Below are 23,486 nucleotides of genomic sequence, written 5' to 3' on the forward strand. Positions count from 1 at the left end.
AGGGCAGCAACGAAAACAGCAACAACAGCAGCAGCAAAGTGTAAGTTGTGAAGCAAAAGCTGTTGGGCACAGGAATTGTCACATACTTACAGGCGCACAGCCTTATGAAGCCAGCCGGGGTCATGAATATGCACTCATACATACTTATGTATATGGACGCATGGAACATATGAGCGCATACATATATACAACATTTAAGAAATTGATTTTAACTAGGTTTGGTATGTAGATGTTGTTGCTGCATAATACACTCGCATGCATTTGCATAGATGGACGCTCATACATATATACTTACACACTTGCTTACCACGCGCGCGCATACACTCAAAACGACCTTACAAATCATATTTTGTTGAATTGCTTAACTTTTGCGAATATAGATATAGTAAGTACATATGTAGCTGCATCGACACTTACCTCCCAATATCCATTTCCGGATGCTGTTGTCACATCACTGTATGCCAACACTGCTGCTGTACGACTACTCCGGAAATCGAATTTAATATTAAATTCTTCGGCGTGATTTATGGGCCACCAAATGTGAGATGTCGCAAAAGGGTACGTTATGGGTATGACGTTGACTTCGTTCTCTTGAAATTCGGCTTCGAGGACACCTGCATACATATAAATAGATAGATAGATAAAAGAAATAGCAATAATCATTGAGATACTCACAAATGTTGCGAACGCGCATGTGCGAATGTATTTCAAAAAGTGTAGATTGGAATGATAAGCACATAATTTTCAAAATAACATTGTATACATTAGGGTGCCTCACCAAGAACATTTTTTCACCAAAATTATAAAATTTTTTATAATTTAAGAAATCCGCCAGAAAAATTTGGAAAATATTAAAGATTTCGTGTGCTGGAGCGATTTAAAAATTTCACAAAAAATCTCATGATTTTTTGAATTTATCCAGACCATTTAAACTTAAACTCTTTCTGTATCTGTGCTGCTTTTTTGGAAAAAATGGTTTTAAAAACTACATTATTTTATTAAAAAAAAAAAAAAATAAATTTTCTTATGTTTTTTTCAAATGGGTCTAGTTCACATAAATCTTAAAATTATTCAGAAATCTTTTGGAGAGTCTTAAATAGTAAATTTTATAATTCCGATGGAAAAACAGTACCATTTTTTTTTGTCTGGAGGTTGATGCACCCGAATGTACGGGTACATACTACATATGTATGTGTATGTGTATTGCGGCAATATATGCAATTAAAGTTTGATTTATGTGCCAGTACAGGAAACAGCGGGCGAAATAAGAAAATTGTATGATTGATCTGCAAGTTCCGTTAGCGATTATTAAATGCAATATGTAACACATTTCGTATCTTTCATATGCAATAAATAACGGCAATCTGCTTTTGTTACGTTTATCTGATATTGGTGTGAATTTGCAAATGTCTCTCAATAATTTTTATCTCACAAACTCTGCAGCAATTTCTCTAGGTGATTGGTAAGCTCAGATCAAAATTAAAAAAAATAAGCACAATTAAACTGAAAGTTCCCGAAAACTGGCCAAGCAAATCCTAAAAGCTCCGTTAAAGCCTAGAAAATTCGTAAAGAAAATTCCGAAAATTAAAGAAAGAAAGAAATTCCGAAAAAAAAGTTATCAAAAATTAACAACATCCGAAAACTAGCGAAAACCTCGATAAAGGCATGACTAATTTCCGAAGGCCTCCAAAAAATCCACCGAAAAAATCCAGAGGAAGTCTTGCCAAAATTTCAAACTACTCGTGAAAAAATTCAGACAATTTTTCAAAGGAATCCCGAGACATTTTGCAAAAACAGCCGAAAAACTCACAACACTGATAAAAGAATTCCGATAAATTTCCTCTACTTCCCCAAAAATCTTTAAAAAGTCATATCTAAATTTCACAGAGTCCCAAAAATTTCTTTGAATTTCCGAAAAATGTCAAAACTAAGCAAAAAAATAAAATAAACCAGAAAGTTCCCAAAAAACTGCCGAGGAAGTCACACAAAATTTCAAGAGAAAAACTAACAAAATTTTCTGAAAGAAATTCGGGGGAAAAATTGTGAAAGCTCACAAAAAGCTCAAAGCATCTCCAAACCAACCCTGCAAAAATTCCATATAATCTCGAAAAGGTCACAAATAAACTCTAGAAGGATTCAAAGTGTTCCTATAAAATTCCGAAATACTCGAAAAAACACCCAAATAAAATTAAAAAACTTCCCCACTTTCAAAAAAAAAACCAAAAACAATTGTGGAAATCCCAGAAGAATCTCCAAATTAGGTTTCGATGACTAAGTTCCAAAGGGCTCGTACGAAATTCTTTTAAAATCACGAAATCAATGTTTTCAAAGGATCAAAAACTAAAAACTACCGAACTATTAGAGAAATAAGCTTTAGAAAATTTCCGATGAAATTTCGAGTATATTAATTTGTTAAAGGTCATAAAAAATTAATAAACACATTTAAGATGATCCCGAAAAATTTCGAAAAGGTCATTAATAACTCTCAAAACAAAACAAACAACAATAGTTCCCGTAAAAAGCCCAACGAGGTCCCGAAAATTAAATCGGGCGGAAAACTGCGGAATTCATGACTACACTCCGAAAGGTCCCTATGAACTTCCGCAAAATTCGAAAAGCAAAGAAAACAAAATAAAAACCATCCGAAAATTTGCCAAAAGGTATGGAGAAAACCAAAAAAATTACCCAAAAATTTTCAGTAATATGTGAAAAAAAATTAAGAGTGTACGAAATAAGATACGGGAAAGCGTGCATCACAAAAAATACCAAAAAAGATTACAAAAATTTTTCAAAAATTCATGACTACATTCCTAAAAATGAAGCAAACTAAGTTAAAATAAAATAAAGCTCACGAAAACGTACCTAAAAAATCCCCCAAAAAGCTGCAAAAAAAATTTGAAAAATTGCGAAGTCATAAAAAATGTCGAAACACCTCGAAAATTTCTAAAAAAAAAACATTATGACTAAATTGCAAAAGAACCACAATAGTTGCTTTAAAATTTCGAAAAACACGCAAAGCAAACAAAATCTAAATAAACCTGAAATTTTTCTAAGAAGTCTAGGGGAATCGCCAAATAATACAAAAAAAAAAAATCGTAAAAAAAACTCCGATAATTTCTGAAAGAAATCTCATCGCATCAATAATAACGAAAAATTGTAAAAAATCTCAAATAAGTCAGAATTAAATTTAGAAATCTTCTATGAAGTTTCTATGTAATATCGAAATAAAAAAAAAAAATGTCGAAATAACCGGATCGCGAAGTGGTATCTAAAACCCCGAAAAAAAAACCGAAGGAAATCTCGGAAAAAATGAGAAATGTCATCAAAAGGTATGTAGGATACATACAAAATTTTGAAAAAATTCCGAAAATTTTTGAACAAATCGAAATTTAACAAAATGAAAATCGACAGTATGTCAGCGAATTCCAGAGAGGTTCCGGAAATATATCGAAAGCTCTACTTGGGCTCGGATGCACGGAAAGGTACTTTGGATTTTAGATTTGAATTTTTCTAAGAAGCGAGGTTTTAGGAGCTTAGAAAGATTCAGTCGTAAATAAAGTATTCTTCTTATTTACATTAATAGCAGCATTTATTTCACACGCGAGTGTACTTATTCGGATCATTTTAAACAAATATATACATATACATACATACATATGTATTTATGTCCATATGAAGTTTTCGCTCACATGTGCACTACCTCAAAAAATTGACTCGCACATACTTTACTTACCGTGATAGTGTACCTTCGGATTACTTTTATGCAATTCATATAAAATCGACACATCATTATAGTAGACATATTTAAGACTGCCAACGAAATTATTCTGCGAATGTAAGCCCTTCTTTTTGTGCAAATCCGGACCGCCACCGAAATAAATTTCCGGATCGAATAGCAAATTGCCGCTCGACGTAGCAGGTATTTCCAATATTTTCATTTGCTGATCAAGTATGATGCGCACGGTGCGTCGTTCATGGTGAATGGTTAAATTATGCCAATTACTGCGCGTCAACTCATCGGTGAGCACTGTCGACATAACGTTATCGCCAAAATCCATTTCCACATGAATTGATTGATTTTTTATCGAAGCAGCAATGTACTGATGCTTGAGTGATTCACCGCTCGCATAGAAGAGTGCTGAATCGTCGAATTGTGTGCGAAACATGAGACTAATGCGAGTATTGGAGGAATGTACGCGATCCTTCCAGTCATAGATGCGATAGGAGACATAGCTGGAGCCGCGTAGTGTCATTATGGTGGCAGCTGGAAAGGGAAGAAGAAAAAGAGGAAGAGAAACAAGAAATAAGTAGTGAAATATTACATGTGTTGAAGGTACATATGCACGTACTTATGTACATATGTACGTTAGAAAATAATATTTATTAATTAAGTAAGTAATTAGGTCAAGTGGCTGATAAACTTAGAGGAAGTCCGTACACCTAGGCTTAGTCAGGGGCCCATCGTGATACAATAGATCCAAAACCTCTACTCGTTAGTGCAGTTTTTGGAGTCTGTATATCTTAGCAACTTCCGAGTTCAAAACTTTGCCGTTATACTAAGATCATATAAAAAGCCTATACCCAGGAATTTCTGTCTTTTCTTGCATAGTTCAGGGCAATCACAGAGTAAGTTCCTGATTGATTCAGGCTCTTCTCTGTCGTAGCAGCTCCTGCAGTAGTTATTGTGGCTGAAGCCGAGACGTTTAGCATTAAGCCAATGGCCAATGACATATCGCACCTATTGAGAATGAGAAGCTGCCTTGATCTCCTCATGTTCCATTCAGACCACGTAAGCTTCTTTGTAATGCCGCTTTCATTGCGATCACACCTCGTACCCACTTCTTTCAAAAAATATTTCCTTTAGTAAGAGCCTGCAAGTAGCTAGTGCCATACCTAATGTGACCAACTAGCTCATAGCTCAAAGAAATACAGGTTAGGTTGGATTAGGTTAAAGTGGTTGCCCCAAGCAGGGACATGCTTGGACAATTAAGAGATTGTCTTTTGTGATACCCCCAAAAAACTGAACGGAGACCTTTAATTTAGTCAGAAAAACGGCAAATTTCGATCCCTGAGAGATCAGTGTTTGTTAAAAAGTGCGAGCCAAAAGGTTTCCATCTTAGCCTCGCGAACGTTGAACAGTCTGAAAGAAAGTGTGGAGATGATTCCACCTCATCTTTCTCTTGACAGCTGATACAAAGGGGATCAGTTGAAATTCCTGGTCTTACCACTTGAATTCCAATCGCACAATGACCTGTCAGAACCCCATCAGTAGCCTTTGAGAGTTAACGTCTTTTTTGGTACCTTTAAGGGGCAACGATGGGTCACTCGTGTCTTGCGATGCAAAAAAATATTTTGAAGTGCCCTTTAAAAACATTTTCTTCAGCAAAAAAAGTCTCCTTTTCATTTTTATGTCACAAATGGAGCATCGATTTCTTTTGTCCATTTTATAGTGTACCGCAGATGGACAGAGGCGTCCCCAGTTGCCCCTTATATGGGGATAACGTTTTAAGGTGCCTTTCCTATGCCAGGTCATCAGCCACGCAGTCACACCCTGTAGCATTCAGCCTACCGCTTCCTTGATGATGCAGAAGTCCGGAAGCCTGCACATAGTTTTGGTGGAGAGTCTTCGGCAGAAAAAACCTCCACCAAACTTCTCCTAGTAATCCCGCCCTACCCAGTCCTCTCTTGGGGAATATATGTAGGTAGAGAAGCAGCTTCTCAGAGCCATTTCGGAAGCGCTGTAATCCATGAGTTCAGGGCGAAGTCAAAGCCCTCCAGAATTCCAAAGTGTTACCACCCGGTTTCTATGAGCCTAATTGCAGCTCGTACTGCGACAATTCTGTCTACAATATCCGCAGGCGCCATGTTCAACATGACGGTAAGCGCCAGTAGGTGTGGTTCCTAATACTCCACAAATTCCTATTAGGGCGATCCGCCTTTTTTCCACGACAGCTTCCTCTACTCGATCAAGTGTAAGTACTTGACCCTGTGTGAAAGCCACAGATGAACACCTCCACTCGAGGGAGTCGAGTATCTTGTACTTTCTGGTAAACAAGATCAGTTCCGTCATGCTGGGATTTCAGGTAACCTTGAGTCAGATCAAAAAGGGTGTCTAGAAAAAGTCCCATAACCAAAAGTTCCACATTCCCGAGAGCCTAGTTCCTCTAGAAGGTCGTTTACAACCGCAATCAAGAGCATGGGAGAGAGAACACCACCTTGCGGAGTGCCCCTATTGACTCTGCTCTGAGTGCAAGCGCTCCCCCACTCCGCCGCGACAGTGCTCTCACGAAGTCAGTGCCGTCATTAGGTTGGTTTCAACCACCAGATTTGAATATACTAGACTATTGCCACTGGAGTGACATTGTTGAAGGCCGCTTAGATGTCGAGGAAGGCCCCAACCACTTTCCCAATGCGTGAAGGGCGGTATCCACCGACCTTTTCTTGTAATAAGCATATTGAGCTCTCGAAAGACAGTCACGAGGAATCGCGTTTCCTATGTACAATAGCGTGGGCCGAAAATCCGCTTTTTTAGAATTTTGATTGGTAATAGCAAAAATATGGTTAATTATGCTCTAAAAATAGGCTGTGTGAAAGATAACAATTTATAGTCAATGTCGTAGGCTCGCCCAAGTCCATTAAAGGTACTTCTTCTTTCGAGTGGGCCTCGAGTATGGGCTTCACTATGACATACAACAACATATCGACATTACTATTTGGAATATTGAAGCTATTCATAAACCAACTGATAAAGCCTTATTGGGGTTTGCTTCAGAGCTGGAAAATTCACGATTGACCATATTTGCTAAGTTCGTCAAATCCAGGAAAAAACCTTAGATAAGAAAATCGACTTTCGGTTGTCTTTTGAGTCGCCTGATAGTATGAAGAGAAGCTGTATCTATGGTGAATTGTCTAAATTTGGTATTCCAACAAATCCCGGGCGGCTTGATAGAGTAGCCTTCGTAGTAGTAGTAGTCCTTCGAATTTCCATGTGCGTGGATGGAAACTCAGTTCAGTTCTTCCAGTTTCAGATAAACCTCTTGTTTTATTTACACACAAACTGATTTCCCATAACTTCATAACCATTTTTATTATTATTAATTTATTTAGAGGAATTTACTTAAAATCATGATAAAAACTCAAAGCACAACGTATAACCATCGTCTTTCACAGATCATAGTCTGTCTTTAAACCACTATGCACAACAACAATATCTTTTCTGGTCTTGCCATTCTTTGTGCCATAATCCGGTAGACAATCCAATACCCGATGCCCCGACACCAATTCACCGAAAGCGACACGTTCGCCATTGAGCACCGGCAATGGCTTGAAACTGGCTGTGAAATTCAATAGCCCATAGGGGAAACCGTTTTCTATGTAACATTTGGCGAATGAGAAAATGCCACGACCCGAATCGTGTCGCAACAGATCCATGTCATAATGGAAATTCGGCGAACTCAGCGTGCGATTGTAAACAGAGATTTCGCCCTCGATCCAGAGGCCTGGAAAAATGCGTATAAAGTTTATCGCTTGCAAGCGATTTTCCGAGCACGCGCGTGCAAATTCCAACACCATTTCGGGGCAGGCCTCCGTGTAGAGTTGTATGAAAATGCGACCTAGCGGACGTATATTTTTTACTTCTAAATCGAGATAGATTTTTGGGTGCAGCAGTCGCTCCATAAGTAGCTGCTCCCGTAGCTTTAATCTCTCCAGTGCGGGCATGCTGTTGTGCGTTGCATTCGGCAAGGATGTGGTGGTCAGTAATGGTTTTACTTTCAGCAATCTGCAGCCCAATAATTGATTTTCCATCTGAATACTTTCGACGCGTCGCACCAAATTTTGTAGCCGTGTCTGTGATATGCGCTTTCTTGTGTTGTAGCTGTCGGTGTGTCCGTGTGTACGTCGTATGCAATTGAGGCGCTCCAAAAGCTCTATGTTCTCCTTGATGATGCGTTTTAGCGCGAATTTATCGCGCCGCATGCCACGTACATTGAGGTAGACATCCTTTCTGATTAGAGGTGGACCCATATCGACCGCACTAGAAATTTTACTGAGTGCATCTCTATGTTGCTTGTAGAGAAATTGTTCAGCGAAAGAAGCGCGAAAGATGCCCCGTTTTTTAGCCATCTCTTCTTTTACTTTTGTTTGGTTGGATGGATTATTGTCTGCGTTGCTGCCGTGAAATTTATGCGAAGGAAAGATTTCGTTAATTGTTATTTAATTTATTTTACACGGGGAAATTCGAGACTCGAACAGAAATTTGTTATGGAGCTGAAATTTATTTTTCGATTTTGCTGAAATGTTAACAATTACTTGACATTCCTTTGAAAATTACTTTTTCAGAAAACGTTGTCATCATTCTAAAGTTTAATTTTCTTTTTTCTTTTGTAGAGTTAACGATTATTTAGTGCTGCATGGGCATAGTCCATACGAAATCGTCTCTGAAGAGCACTAGCGCACTAGAGGGCTGCATGAATTCATTCACACTTCTAACCAAACAGAGTACAGTAGATTTGAATATTTTACTTCACATACGAAACACTCAGCGTTTGGAATTTTCTAAGTTATGAATGTACAGGGCAATTCATCTAAAGGCGTTAAAAGCTCATATCCACGTAAACCTCGTAAAGTTGTTTAATTTTGTACGGAAACCGATTTATTTAAGAGGTTTATACATTTAAGAGGCTGTTACGCGTTTATATGAATTGATATTATTAACGTGAATGTATGAAACATGTATCAGAACAGGTATTCACTCAAATTCAAAAGAATTTGAAGGCAAAATCATTCATTCGTTTTGTATATGAATAATTCATAAGGCATTTTAAATGAATTCATGCAGCCCTCTATAGACGTGTATAAATTTATATCCAAATTTATAAAAAACAAAGAAGACTTTAACTGCTTTACAAATCGAAAATTTGTATGAAAATGTCACTTTATAGCGCTCTATAAACCTATTTTATTTTTTATGAATAGGGCCATTAAACTTTAATAAACAAATTCATAAAATATAAAGAACACTTTAACTGCTTTATAAATCGAAATTTTGTATGAAAATGTCACTTTATAGAGCTTTTTAATCCTATTTTATTTTTTATGAATAAGGACATAAGAATGCGAGTTAGAAACTATATATGGGGCATTTTTTCTGAACGTTACCCCCCTCTGCCGATTTTTATTTTAAACTTTTTTAAAACTTTTTTTTAAGTATGTTAATTTCATTAAAAAAACCTTTCCAATGCTGAGTGGCAAAATAACGTGGGAGCCAATTTCAAGGTCATCTCGAGGTCAACTTTTTTTTTTTACATATTTTAGTAATTACTGAAGCTTTTTCACTGAAAATTGATACTCGCAATGATTTTTAGACGAAAAATAAGAATATACAAGTAATACATTTTTGGAAAATGGGCGTAGCCACCCCCGTTTATGATTACATGTGTATTTCTTGGCAACCGCTAAACCAGTGTCTCCTGAACTTGGCACAGTTGTTAACCTTGGTAACACATACCAAACGGCTGAAAATTTTTAAAATCGGACAATAACCACGCCCACATCCCATATAACGGTAATTTCGAGAAATACGAAATCTTCGATGAATCAGTAAATACTAATGCTAAGTTATTCAAAATTGATGCTTGCAACAATTCTTTACCAAGAAATATGTTTATGATAAAATTTTGAAAAATGGGCGTGGCACCGCCCACTTATGATCACATATATGTATCTCGGTAACCGTTCTACCAATTTGTACCAAATTTTGTGTGATTATTATGTCTAGCTGAACGTTCTGAACGTAAAACCACCCTGGTTACCATGTAGCTATAGTTTTCGGAAAGGTGAAAAAACTATATTTAATACTTGCGCCAGGTATTTAATTTCGGCCCGTCCGAACTTAGACCTGGTTAACTGGTATGTAATTCCTTTTTTGTCTTAAATTCTGACCGGCAGGGTCATATGAAGCTAATTTGGTAAAAAAAAAAACATATTGAATACACTGAGAAAAAGGATTAGTTTCGACAACTAAAGATATTTAGTTCCCGAATTTTGACAATATTTGGGAACTGTTACCAAGGATTGGGAACTATTACCATCGATTGGTAATTATAACTAAATATATTAAAGCTTCTAATATTCATCTAGGTTGTAACAAATCGTTAATTTAGTTGAAGGGTTTGGTTAATACTAATAAATATTTCTTTGAAGCATATTTCTACAAATTCCATTCAACTTAACGTATGGTTCATAAAAGGATGTTATTAAGCTCTGCTAATGCAGATAAGCTTTCTTTCAACACGTGGTTTAGTCATAGTTACCAAATCTTAGTTGAGGCAACCACGATTTGGTTTGAGAGTGGAACATATTCATGCTTGTGAGCCACCCCTAAAGAATGCTGAGCGCTCTCTGAGCACATACGAAGAGCGCCAGCTGAGCAATGCACACAGTCCCACTTATTGAATCGTTTGAATGCGCTAGTATGCCGACCATTGCATTGTGCGTGGAAATCATTGCTCCGCTACCGCTGTTCGTATATGGGTGAAACACGCATGTGGTCCCAGAGCGCTCAGTAAGCTATGGCATGTCGATCGCTGCGCCATGTGTGCTATGACATGCCCATACTTGTTTGTCTCAGTTTCAGTTTTGCTATCATCGCGAGTTGTTTCGGTGCGCGCATAGTTTAAAGTTTAATTAAAAATATAAAGTTTGATGCCAACCGGGGTTTTTCAGTGGATATATAATTCATGTGAATTATAATTTGAAAGTGTCTATTTAGCTAAGGAAAAAGCAAAGCAGTATACTTCCAGCAGATATTGACCTGGGTTTTCGCACGACTGTTCCTGTTTCATCGTTGTTTTTTAGGAAATTCTTACCACCATATACATATGTATTATTTACTTTAGTAACTAACTTATGTAAATATGTACGTATTTTTATGCTTAATATATGCAAATAAAAGAAGAAAGTAAACACAACAAACATCGAGTAAATTTTTATTTGTGTCAAACTGAAACTTTTTTCCTAATAATAAACGGTTAGCTGATTCAAGTCTACAGCAAGTTCACAAAATTAATTGAAAACTTGTATCAACCAAAGCATTGTTTATATTTGCTCAACAATGATTTTATTCAACTAACAATATTGTCCAATCAAGGTAGTCGTTTTGTAATTATTAACAAATATACATTTGTCCCAACTAGAAGTCTTAAGTAAATTGCAGACTTTCGTGAACTATATATTTATTTCGCCATATCCAACTATGCCACTTGATCACTATAACCAAATCTTGGTTATTATAACTAAACCTTTTTCTGGGTGTAGGAAACAGTCAAAAGTTTGAAAAACTATAATTTTAATTATGATTTTTATTCTAATTTTACTAAATGTTCGCGCAAATGTGCTTTACATGTCCTGTAAGTTTTATTTTGGGTTCTCTAACGGTTTTGGAGGTAAAAAATAAAACGCAATTCGCATATGCAAAATATTATCAGCAACGCCTTACTTTAGAGGATTGTTTTTTTAAGACGTAATTATAACAATTATGTTAATGATTTAAACCACCTAATCGTATTAGACATGCTCGTTCCGAAATCATTATTATAATCTTAATCTGAATAATCATCATAATCGTAGTTTTAATCTTAATCTTAATCTTATCATTAATCTTAATCTTAATATTCATGTTAATTTTTATACTAATCTTAATCTTAATCAAAATCTTAATTTTAATCTTAATTTTAGTCTTCATCTTAATCTTAATTTCACTCTTAATGTCTATCTCAATCTTAATCTTAATCATAATCTTTATCTTAATTTTATTCTTAACATTAATCATATCCTTAATCTTAATCTTAATAGTGGCCAAACCCTCCAACCCCTCTTCAGACGCTTTTTCGTTTCATTGGTGTTTGGAATTAAAGCCCCACAATCTTCTGAAGAATAAATGCCAGCGTATTTATTTCTGCAAGAAAATTTACAGTAACCGCAAAGTACTTTTTCTAGCGACAGAAATAATGAAAAATATTTCTACTATACTACTATAGACGACACTTAATACATAAATGAAGTAAAAAATTAATTAACAGAATACGGATATCAAAAGAAAGGTGGTTAATAAAGTTTTAATGCACATTCGATTTTTTGTGCATAGGGAAAACAAAATTTCCGGTAGGTAAGGCTGAAGTTGAGATATCTCTAAAATCGTATTTTCAGTCCGGATTCATTCAAATTCAGAGCGTGTATTAGCTACTTAAAATGAAATATTTTCGTTGTAATTAATCCCGATAGGTGTCGCTGGAATCGAGATATTTCCAAACCCGTATTTATCGTTCAATTTGATTCAAATTCCAAACATGTATTAACCACGTAAAAATATATATTTCGCTTGAAAACTTGTCCGATAGGTGTCGAAATATCTATAAAAACCGCATTTATATCCCAATTTAGTTAAAATTCAAAACAACTGCTACTTTATTAGAAAACGAGACCAATTTTAAGATTAATTTTTTTGATTGTGTTATCGGTATTTGAAATGCCGAGTCTTTTATACCGATATTAATGGGCGCCGGATATTTTTACAGTGATACTTTAAACGAGTACCATATCGATACTTTCGGTTCGATATCATGTCCCTAATAAAGTACTTTAAGTTAAAGTCTAGATTTTTTCACAAGTTCAGCAAAAACCAATAAAGGATTTCCTGCAGGGCATTCGCATATGTATACATATTCTACATTTCTGCAGCCAGTGCACCAACAAAGCAAAACCATTTTAAATCCAGAAACTTTTTGTTGATAGTTTGTTTTCATGGTTTTTGGGTGTTGTGTGTTTTTTTTTGTTTCTAATTGGATTTTTTTTTTGTTGTCTATAACTACTTAACTATGTATTATTTACGACCTGAATATGAAGCATGTATGTATGTATGTATGTACATAAGTGTTACTCACTGTAAATATCGCAATGCTCGCCCTCATAGTAGCTGCCAAAGCAATCGCATGAAATGTCATAGTAGTGATTAATGCAACGGGATCCCACAAAACACAAATTGTGTCTGGAATAGCATTTGTCGGCGCAACCTTCGTTGACGTTCTCATGTTTGGTGGCCACCAGCGGTGTAATGGGTAACAAATCGGATGCCGCTTTGCCCGAACTCAAAACAACATTACGAATACAACCAACAAATGATTCGATGATATACTTGACGCCATGCAGTTTCTCCTCGGATGAAAGACCTGCATCAGAGTGTTGGTGAATGGAATGGATGTGAAAATGCATGTGTGTGTGTTGCCGTTGACGGTATGCGTGCGAGCGCCAGTTGTGAAAGTTACGTATACGCCAGTGTGTGCATGCAATCAGAAGAGCGGAGGAATAGTGGCAAAACAAAAAAAAAACGCAGCAGGTTATAACGTTTTTGTGTTTTCGGTTTGTTGGTTTTGTTGTTGTTGGTGATTTATAAAGTTTTGAGCATTTTATGCCAATGTTGTTTAGCATGTACGGTTGTTTGGTTGATGTTGCAATTGTTTTTGTTGTTGCGTTTGCGTTTTTCATTGTTTAGTCGCCGTAATGAAGATTAATTAACATGTAAAAGTAAAAAGGTAGAGAAAATTTAGTTTAATAAACAAATATAAACAAAGAAGTTGAATGAAAATATATATAACTATTGTATTTATGTACATACAAACATATGTATTTGTTTCACTAGCACAAATACATATAAAATGTTTGATGTGCTAATTAATTAATTAAAAATATCGCAATGCAGCAGAAATTGTCGATACGTAGTCAATAGATTTCCCTTAAAAAATATGAAATAATTTTGATTGAAAAAATAATACGTAAAAGAAAAAGTAAATTGAATTAAAAAAGAACAAAAATTTTATTGAAATTATAGAAAAATAAATAAAAAAGTTATAAATAAAAAAAATTTTTTATTAAAACTATTTTGTTTGAAAAAAAAAATAACTACAAGAAAAAGTAAATTGAATTAAAGAGGAACAAAGATTTTATTGAAATTTTAGAAAAATAAATAAAAAAGTTATAAATAAAAAAATTTTCTTATTAAAACTATAAAATCTAAAAATTAAAAGAAAATTATATATAAAAAAAATAAAATAAAATAAGTTCCTAAAACTTAAACTAAATTAAAAAAAGCATTTTTCTTAAATAAAATCTAAAAATTTCAAGAGAACTTAATTAAATATAAAATCAAAAACAAAAAAGAACGTTCTAAACATGTAATAAAAACAAAATAATAATAATATAAAATTAATATCTAAAAATTAATATATATTTACGTAAACACAATTTAAAATTAAAGAAAAAATAAAGTAAGTACCTAAAAAATAAGATCTAAAATAAAAAAAGGTTCGTGAAAATGTAAAAAATATGCATTTCTCTTTAAAAAAAAATAAATTCTACATATTAAAAGAAAAATTAATTAAAACAAAGTTTAAATTTATTATAAGTTTCTAAAAATTAATTGAAAAAGAAAGATAATTAAAAAAAATAAATATAATAATTTAAAAAAATACATAAAACAAATTTCTAAAAAATTAATAAAGACGAAATATAAAATTTAAAACTCAGAGTAAAATTAAAAATAAAAAGAAATTAACAAATTATAAAAGTTCCGCTGTCCGAGGACTCGAACCAGGGATCTCTCGAATGTCAGTGCTTTGCTCACTCGGGCAATGATAAAACATCCCCAATTGGAAAATGCTCAGGTGTTTTCTGTCCAAAGAGCTCTTCACCACGAAAGTTGGGAAGGGAGCTTTGTTTGTTATGTCGTATTTATTTCCACCAAGTCTTAAATGCAGTTTATGCCTGTTGGAAGAAGGAGATTACAACTCGAAGGGGTAATTCCTTCTATTAAGTACAAGCGCAACGAAGGGAACAAAGCAAAAATTGAGAAATAAACTTTGACGATCACCCCAGATTCTTGGAACTAACCCGCGCTCTTAACTGCAATTAAGGCTTTGGTGGAAATAAGGTATTAGACTTCCGTGCTAGAATAAATAAAATCTTTTAAACTATGTATCTTGCCTAGTGTCATTCAACTGTCTTGCAAGTTGCAACTATCTTAGCCAGAATTGCCCTGTCAGGCTTGAACTGTCGCGTTTACAAATTATGTGTAATAATACAATAAACTTTAGTTTTAGATAATATTCATGATTTTTACACCTATCGAAAAGGCGCCTAACCCCTAACCTCCAAAAAGACGCAAGCGAAATTTGTTTCGAAATTTTATATTTGATTAAAAAAGAAAAATTTTGAAATAAACGTCGCTTACGGCTTTTTGGCGGTTGGGGCTCGATATAATTTGCCACTATCGCACCATAAGACAATATCTACTCACCTCCGACCAGCACCACCGACGGCAGATTCGTTGACACTCCATAGTTGGTGTCATGGTTCAAGCCCTTCAAGTAAACTTCCTCTTGACTGTTGTCAACGCGTGCAATCAATCTTGCGCCATGGACATCGATGCGTACCTGCATTGATCGATGGCAAGAGAAAAACAAAGAAATACACATTACATACATACATACATGGTCACATAGTGTGCTGAATGACCTGAAAGCTACACAACAACACAGAACTCAACTACCTACTTCTACTACAACTGTTACTAAAATTTTACTGCATCTAAGAGGCTTTTTATCCAAGTATGTACATACCTATTAATGCTTGTGGCTACTATGGGGTGGGGTGTGCAACACAAATACAAATGAAATTTTGAAGATAAATCGAATCGAATGACACTGAATGAAATTGATTTGTGGTTAAGAGGTAACACAACAGAAAGGGTTAAGCGTGAGCAAAATGGGGACTATACTCACCAACTATGGACAAGTATGATTTCGCAGAAGATTTTTGAGCATTATTCCACATGCGTGTGTGCGCACATACATACATACATAGATTATAAATGAGTGTATGAGTTTGTATGTCGTGAGTGCAGGGTAGATAGATGAAATGTGTGAATTTTCAATGCAACGCCTTTGTTTTGTTCCAACGAGTGTGAATTATAGGGTACGCTTCAATGGCAAATAAATTTCTAAATTGCATTCATTTGTATTTGTTCTAACGCCGCACCATGCAAAGAGGATGCCAGTAAGGAGTTGGGAAGAAAGCGCTTTAAGCGCTATAATATGAAAAGGAAGAAAAAAAACCAAAGCACAAGCATTCGCATCATGAAAATGCATTCAACGGCAGCGTTATTAATGACCACAGTCGATAGATAGTGTTGCTCAAGTGTCTTCGGAGAAGAGCTTGATGAGAGCTGAACTCGTAAATCGTATTGCACTCATACTTACTATATGAGTAGTTATTGCAGTGCTTGTGGTAGTTGTAGTTGTTGTGGTTGACATAACTGATTGTTGGCGTTTTGTAGACTTTTGACAATCAATGCAAATGTATGACTGACTGACAAGTGGAGCGACAGTAGCAAGCATTTGAATGTGAAGACGCTGTCGATAGGCGAAAGCGTGGTTGATGACGAAGAGGAGATACAACTTACTGTACATGCAAAGTGTATATGGAAATTGTTTAGGAAAAAAGAGATTTTAGGAAGTGCAGATGAGAAAATGTAAAAGCGGGGCTAGAGTGTTGATAACTTAAAATGCTCCAAAAGTAATCTGTACCAATCTAAGTTGAGTAATGTAAGCTTTATTGTGGAATATTTTTGAGATATGAGTTTGAAATTCAATGCATGTGTAGTTATATATATGTATGTATATACAATGCCAAATTGCCCACAAATAACCTTGAAATAATTTGAGAATCCATACTCTCTCTTACCATTACACTATGCCATTCATCACGATTGAGTCCTTCGCCTACGGTTACACTTGTTGAATGCTTTCCGAAAACATGCACAACTTTCAGTTGACCCTTCTCCACAATCACATACAATGCGTAGGGATCCAAATTAATACGATCCGGATTTTTTACGTTGTGATAGACGAGCAGACCATGCGGTAGACGTGTTCGNTAGTTGACCCTTCTCCACAATCACATACAATGCGTAGGGATCCAAATTAATACGATCAGGATTTTTTACGTTGTGATAGACGAGCAGACCATGCGGTAGACGTGTTCGAAATTGAAATGAGATCTCACGACAAAGTCTGTGGAAAGAAAAGGACAGATGAAAATAAAGTAATTTTAATTAAGTAATTTAAAATTAAAAAAAAATGGAAAGTACAAATTTAGGAAATCCATTACTAGAATAACAATCTGCTAAAAAGGGCAACAACTTCAAAAATGTAACAGTTTATTTTACCTAAAATAAAACTAAAGAAGAATTTTGCGAGCTTGCTGAGCAATCAAGAAGCTTTAAAGTAGAAAAATATATTTTGATTAAATTTTACAAATAAAAAGATTTTTCGTGAAGTCATACTAATATTCGTTATCGATTATTTGCCGTCATTATCGTTGGGCTTTTCACTAGAATTTTCTTGTATTCGAGTTCTTCTAAATTTTTTGGACTATTTTCGAGAAATTTCGGGATTTTTCCAAAATTTCTGGATATTTCTGGATATTTTTGGGATTTTTCCGGGATTATTCGGAGTTTTCGGGAAATCGAATTTTTCCTTAATGCTTGCAGTTTTCGGGAGATGAAAAATTTTTCAAATCTTTCAGAAATTTTCAATAAATATATTATGAGTTTTTCTAAATTTTGCAGTAATTTTGGAATTTTTGTTGGATCTTATCCAAATTTTACGCGATTCGGTTGGAATTTGTTTTTGTGGAACACGTTTTTGTCCAAAAATGTAACAACTCGTGAGATGTGCTCATATACATGTGTATGTATGTACATTGGAGGGGTCCAAAAAAATTTTTTCCCCCTTGTCGAAAGAGGTGCTGGTACTAAACTTTACATTTCTAAGTATAAATTTAGAGGAAGTTCACAATGCTTAGATTTTACTGTAGAGGCACTGTGTACTGTATTAATCAAACTATGGCTTAAGCAACCTAGAACATTTAAAATTTAAGTTTTCCAAAAAATATCACAAGCTTCAGTTGTCATGGCAACAGTAGCTTTTTATAAAATTCACTAATATTTTTGCCAGCTTCACAACGATACAGTAGCGCATTTCAATGCCATTGAGCACCCTGTATTGGTTACAGTAGAAAATTTAAAGTTGGTATAGATATTGCAAATATCAAAAGGAAAAAACTGAGCGGGTGCTCCGTTTTCTAGGATGACATTTTTTCCCCCGTACAAAAATTGGACCACTCTAATGTACATACATACATATATGGACATAAGACTTTCCTAAGTAAATATGGAAAAAAATTTGTCTGCAAATTTCGATATGCATACCCTCTGCATTTGTGCTTTTTAGTCTAAATAGCATATATATGAAGCTTTATGGCAGTAGGATACCGATAAGCCGTGCCGACTTTTAGTTGAAGATTTAGTTGATAATTTGAATTAAGGCTACCAAATCGTCGATGAAAATTTTGGAAATGTGAAAAAATCTATATGATTCCCATATTTTAACGCATTTATAGTAAATCTGCATCTTTAAATGTTCAATAGGGCTGCAGGACATCGAAAAAATTAATTAATTTAAAAATTACAGTGGCTTGTAAGTGCGCATTACAAGGCAGCAAAGCAATATGTCTTCTAGTCTTGAAAATTGGCAATTGTAGAACATTTGTTAATTGGTCTGACAGGGCGTATGATGAACATTCAATTCAAATCAATTATTGACATATCCTCTCGGGTTGAATAAGGAACGAATGTGGAAGTATTTATTAAAAATTTGAAAATTATTTTTTGAAATATGTATCCCTTTATATCCTTATATATGTTATTCATAGCATTTAAATTATAATTGTACTTAATTTAAATTAAACTAAGATTCTTCAAAATCTTTAAGGATACTATTTTTTTGAAGGAGATTTTTGGCATGCTCCAAAAGGATAATTGAAAACAAAAGGTACAGTTAACTTTGCTTCGAATTCTTCTTTCAATTCATACCCATATATCGACATTCTATAGGCGGTTTTTTTTGAAATCTTGTTTTTTTTCGAATATCGAATAAACCGGATTTTTTGATAGAATCAATCGTTTTTTTTCATTTCATCCAAATCTAGACCGCTGAATAAATTGAAGTTGAAAACTTTGTCTACAACATAAAACTTTTAGGTTTTTCGAAGTTTTGTAGTTCAAGTGAAGCTCCTAAATAGTTTCAAAATAATATCCTAGGTTATTTGGGGATGAACAGTATATCATATATGATTCCAATAAACGAATGCTTGGCGCTTAAATGCTTTCTACGTGTTTGGCCTAGCTTCTCTTTGCATTCGTGTTCTGCTTTTTTATGGTAGAAGTACACTCGGCGGGTTGCCATTGTCTGCCGAGGGGCGAAAGCTGCTTTAAAAAACTTGTGCTTATGTTGTTGGATCCAGATATTGAACGATGGATCCGCCGAGTGGCAGTAAGCATCTCTTAGCACTCGGCTACGGCGGCAAGAGTGTAGTACTCTCAAAACCGAAAAAAAGTGAGCAAAATGCAATGAAGTATTAAAAAAAAGACCAAACGTGAATTTTTCACTGATTTTTATTCATTTTAATCTTGATAAAGAAAAAGCTGTTAATAGATTTATTGTATTTTTTTAGTCCAGACTTCATACCAAGATAAGCATTTTCACTGTATAAAAATATGTAAAATAAAACCGGTTCATCCGTTTCTTTCCTAATTTCAAAATCAGCAGCCGGTTTTTTTTTCAAATTGCAATTTTGCGAATAACTCGAAAACCGGTTTTGGAATAAAAGGTGAATAATCGAAATAGGCAAGTTTTGTTATTACTTGTGTAAACAGATGTAAGTTGATTGCCGCCTGCTTGTTGCCTCTCGTACAAGTAAATAGAAAAGGTATACATATTTAGTTTATTTGAATGTGCTGCGATGTGTAAGTGTAAATTATTATGCAATAAAAGCAATTCCAGCAGCACAACTGCCACCGAAAGTACATACTCGTATGTAGTAGGTACGCCAGGCAATCAAGAAATTCATTCTGTAATCATTCATTCATTATGAATGCTTTTGAAAGCTGCCTGACCTGGCATTTGAAGTTGCAGCCTGCAGTTAGCCAGAATTTATAATATTTGCTATGTAAATATGTATGTATATTTATATGACTGATTAAAGCAACTTATGTACATATGTGCATGTATGTATTTTCGTTTGGAATTTCTGAAATTAATTTCACTGAAATTTATATTGAAATCATTTATTAATACTTAGAAGTGATTCATTGGCACACATAATTGATGCTTTCGCCGAATAGGTTTGCAATCGAATTAACAAGGAAATAATTTCATTAAGTTTTCGTATACATACCAGTACCCGAAAAATCATTTAATAGCACACTTATCAGCCCACTTGCTGCAAATTGCTTACAAGAAATGAAATACGACGGACATGGCTGTAGGGAGCGTATAGTACCAATGCAACTGGAAATGAATATTCGATTTCAAAATGCATACTTTATGACGTAGTTATCGATTTGAGAAATCAAACAGGTATGTATTCCTTCGTAGATCAATGCTTCGAAATTTAAAATTTCTCTATTCGATTTCTTAGAAAAATTTGGAAAAACAACTATTATTTTATGCAAGAAAATGCGCAAAACCCTCTACAATAAAAAATTAACAGTGATTTTTAGCGAATTGAAAACCTCAAAACTGCATACTCAAAATTTTTCTAAGAAATCGAATTGAAAAATTGAGAATTTCGTTGAAAATTGATTGGTATTTCTTGAATCATTCCGAGTTCTGTATTGAAGAAAAAAAAAATTCTTGTGGTCTTGCAGTTGAATGAACTATTTTTTTCATATAAAAAAATAAGAAAAATTTTGTATGGAAAATATACGTATACATATTTTTGACGCTGTCTGTATAAATTTAAACCTTTTCAAAAGTTCATTTCATTAGAAAAAATATAATCTTTTTTATGTAACGAGATTAATTTTCCTGAACTCTCAGTCACTCAAGTTTCGAAATACCGGTACATATACATTGTTCGCTTCTGTTCTCCGTCTCAAGACATTAGGATTTGACACAAAGAAACTTAATTTTCCACACTGTGGGGTATTGCCCGAAATCAATTTGAAATTTGAAATGAAAAGACCATGAAAATGATAGGCTACATTAAAAGCCTTCATATATAGGGTGAAGGGTCGCGGAGTTTGTATGCTTAAAGATGAGTGGTTATATTCAGCATCAAGATTTGGTAGATGCTGAAGGAGAGATAGGCGACAGTTTCTCTTCCCTTCTGTGCAGAGTAAAATGCAATTTCAAGTCATTGTGTCCCAAAAGGCCTTCCCCGTTAGGCTAAGTGTGCCGCATCTGTCAGCTGTAGCCGCACCCACCTTCCTACATAAGTACAAACCCATTAAGACGTTTAAAGAAAAAAATATTTTCGAATTGTTCGTAGTTTCTGTTATTAAAAACGAACTAGGTCATGCGAACGCCTCAATTAAATGCATTACACAAAAAATACAATACAAATCTCACTATATTGACAAAGATCTTGTACAGTCATTTCTCAGCTAGCAAGAAATTCGTAAGCCTTGCAGCCAGTCAACTTGACAGTTTTCGTGCAAATGCTAATTTAACTTACCTTAATTGAAATGTTTGTATAATATCACCGTCCATTTGGATGAATGTGTTATTCTTGGCAAAGACGAATGTTTTCTCTTGACCCGTTTCAGCAAATGTCAGCTCAGGGCCTCGTTGCTCGAATGGCACAGGGTTGGAATCAGAGCCATCAGCGCCATAAAACGGCCCCGCTGTGTTTGCGGGCAATTGTATCGCTGATTCAGTCGTGCTGGGCTCACTGGTAGTCGAGCGCAAAAAAGGTGGCAGCGTATCTAAAAAGAAGATAAGAATTAGACAAGAAATGAAAAGAAAAAACGCTGAAAATTTGCTAGCAGCGTTCTCAACATTTGCCACTTACGCGGTCCACCAATGCAATGATACAGACACTCGGCCTCTGTGTTGAAACGATTCTGCGGATTGCCTTCACAGCCACCCCAAATGAAGGTGGTGCATTCGTTGGAGAGCGGCTCATAGCGCCATTTATAAATATATTGCTTACAAGGCCCTGGATCGCCGGGCCCTGTGCACTTCTCGTACAACTTCTCTCTTGGCAATACCATAATGTTGCTGCTGTTAGCGTTGCTGCCGGCCACACCGCCAATGCCTCCCGCATTTGTGCCACCTATATTGAGCAAATCAATATCACTACCACTGCTGCTGCTGCTGCTGCTGCTGCCGCTGTTGGCCGAACTGCTGCTGCCGCTCCCACTGACGTTGACATTGTTTGCAGCGTTATTGCCGCTATTTATGCCTGCATTGGGTATCCCAATGGCAATGTTATTGTTGTTACTATTACTATTTACATTACTATTGCCACCTGCTACATTGCTACCACTGTTATTGTTGTTGTTGTTGTTGTTGCTATTACTATTGGAGCTCGAGCCACCGCCGCCGCCGGCGCCACCACCACTTTGTGCCGCAAGCGTATTGGTGGATGCCGGTAGCGCGTTGGTGGGAACGAGGAACGCTTGTGTGTGTAGTAGTAGGAGCAGCAGGCAATGGTAGTATCGTCGCCATGCCGCTGCCACCATGTGAGACCGCATTGTGCTGAAGTTGTTGAAGCTGTAAAGGTGGAAATTCATTAATAAATGTATGCACGTTGAGGGAATTTGTTCGAAGCAACAATTGTAAGGATTTCGATTGGGTCTTTAGTGTGGGTAGTGGTGAATGTGTTTACTTTCGAGGTATAAGCTCAGTTATGGAATCCGTAGAAACATCGGTGAATAGCCACAGTCTATGCATTGCAGTGGAAATTAAGACTAAACAAATAATTACATTGTAGACAAAATCTAAAGTTTTGAAATGACACAAAAAAAAAAAATCCGAAACACGTAAAATTAATATTGGGTCGTAGATTATAGTTGATTTCCACCAAGCCTTAACTGCAGTCTATGCCATTTGGTAAACGGAGATGCCAGCTTGAGGCGGGTAATTCCACCTATTAAGTACAAGCAAATGAAAGAGAAAAAAGGAAAACTTAAGAATAAACCTTGCCTTGCCGAATTATTGGAACTTCTCTGAGCTCTCAACTGCAGTTAAGCCTTTGCTGGAAATAGGCTATTATGGATGTGTGTACCGGTTTTCCAGATCAGTTAATTTTCCTAAGATATTTTAATTTTTATTAAAAAACTATTCAATTTCAACAAGTAAAAAATTAGAAAATAACAAATCTTTTGTATTATAGCTTGTTGTTTTGCAAACAAATCAAGCTACTAACGATAAAAATCGGTAAAAACATAAACAAGTTGTGTATGGCATGATGTGGCCAGAAGGGACGGTTTAACCCTATTTCGGGTATGGGGAAATGAACTGCAATCATTAATTTTGCAAGTTTTCTGTACAACTTCATACAATTTTTATTTATTTTTTTTTTGAAAA

At 35.2% G+C, this 23,486-nt stretch overlaps 1 protein-coding gene across 1 annotated transcript in view; it reads right to left on the minus strand.

The window, feature by feature from the left end:
* Positions 1-417: 417 nt before the first annotated feature.
* Positions 418-23,486, minus strand: part of LOC108372335 (neurexin-1-like) — a gene marked incomplete at its 3' end in the record, with an annotated part of 36,516 nt that continues 13,447 nt past the window's right edge. The window contains exons 3-10 of the mRNA XM_017627997.1: positions 21,967-22,670; positions 21,631-21,880; positions 17,077-17,123; positions 16,795-16,967; positions 15,350-15,485; positions 12,942-13,226; positions 3,734-4,264; positions 418-614 (exon numbers count right to left, since the gene is read on the minus strand). Of these exons, the coding sequence (XP_017483486.1) occupies positions 418-614; positions 3,734-4,264; positions 12,942-13,226; positions 15,350-15,485; positions 16,795-16,967; positions 17,077-17,123; positions 21,631-21,880; positions 21,967-22,670 (2,323 nt within the window). The remainder of the gene's footprint in view (positions 615-3,733; positions 4,265-12,941; positions 13,227-15,349; positions 15,486-16,794; positions 16,968-17,076; positions 17,124-21,630; positions 21,881-21,966; positions 22,671-23,486) is intronic.

Source organism: Rhagoletis zephyria, unplaced genomic scaffold (genome assembly GCF_001687245.7).
Source record: "Rhagoletis zephyria isolate East Lansing unplaced genomic scaffold, Rhagoletis_zephyria_1.1 Rzeph_scaffold_05652, whole genome shotgun sequence".
Lineage (NCBI taxonomy): Eukaryota > Metazoa > Arthropoda > Insecta > Diptera > Tephritidae > Rhagoletis > Rhagoletis zephyria.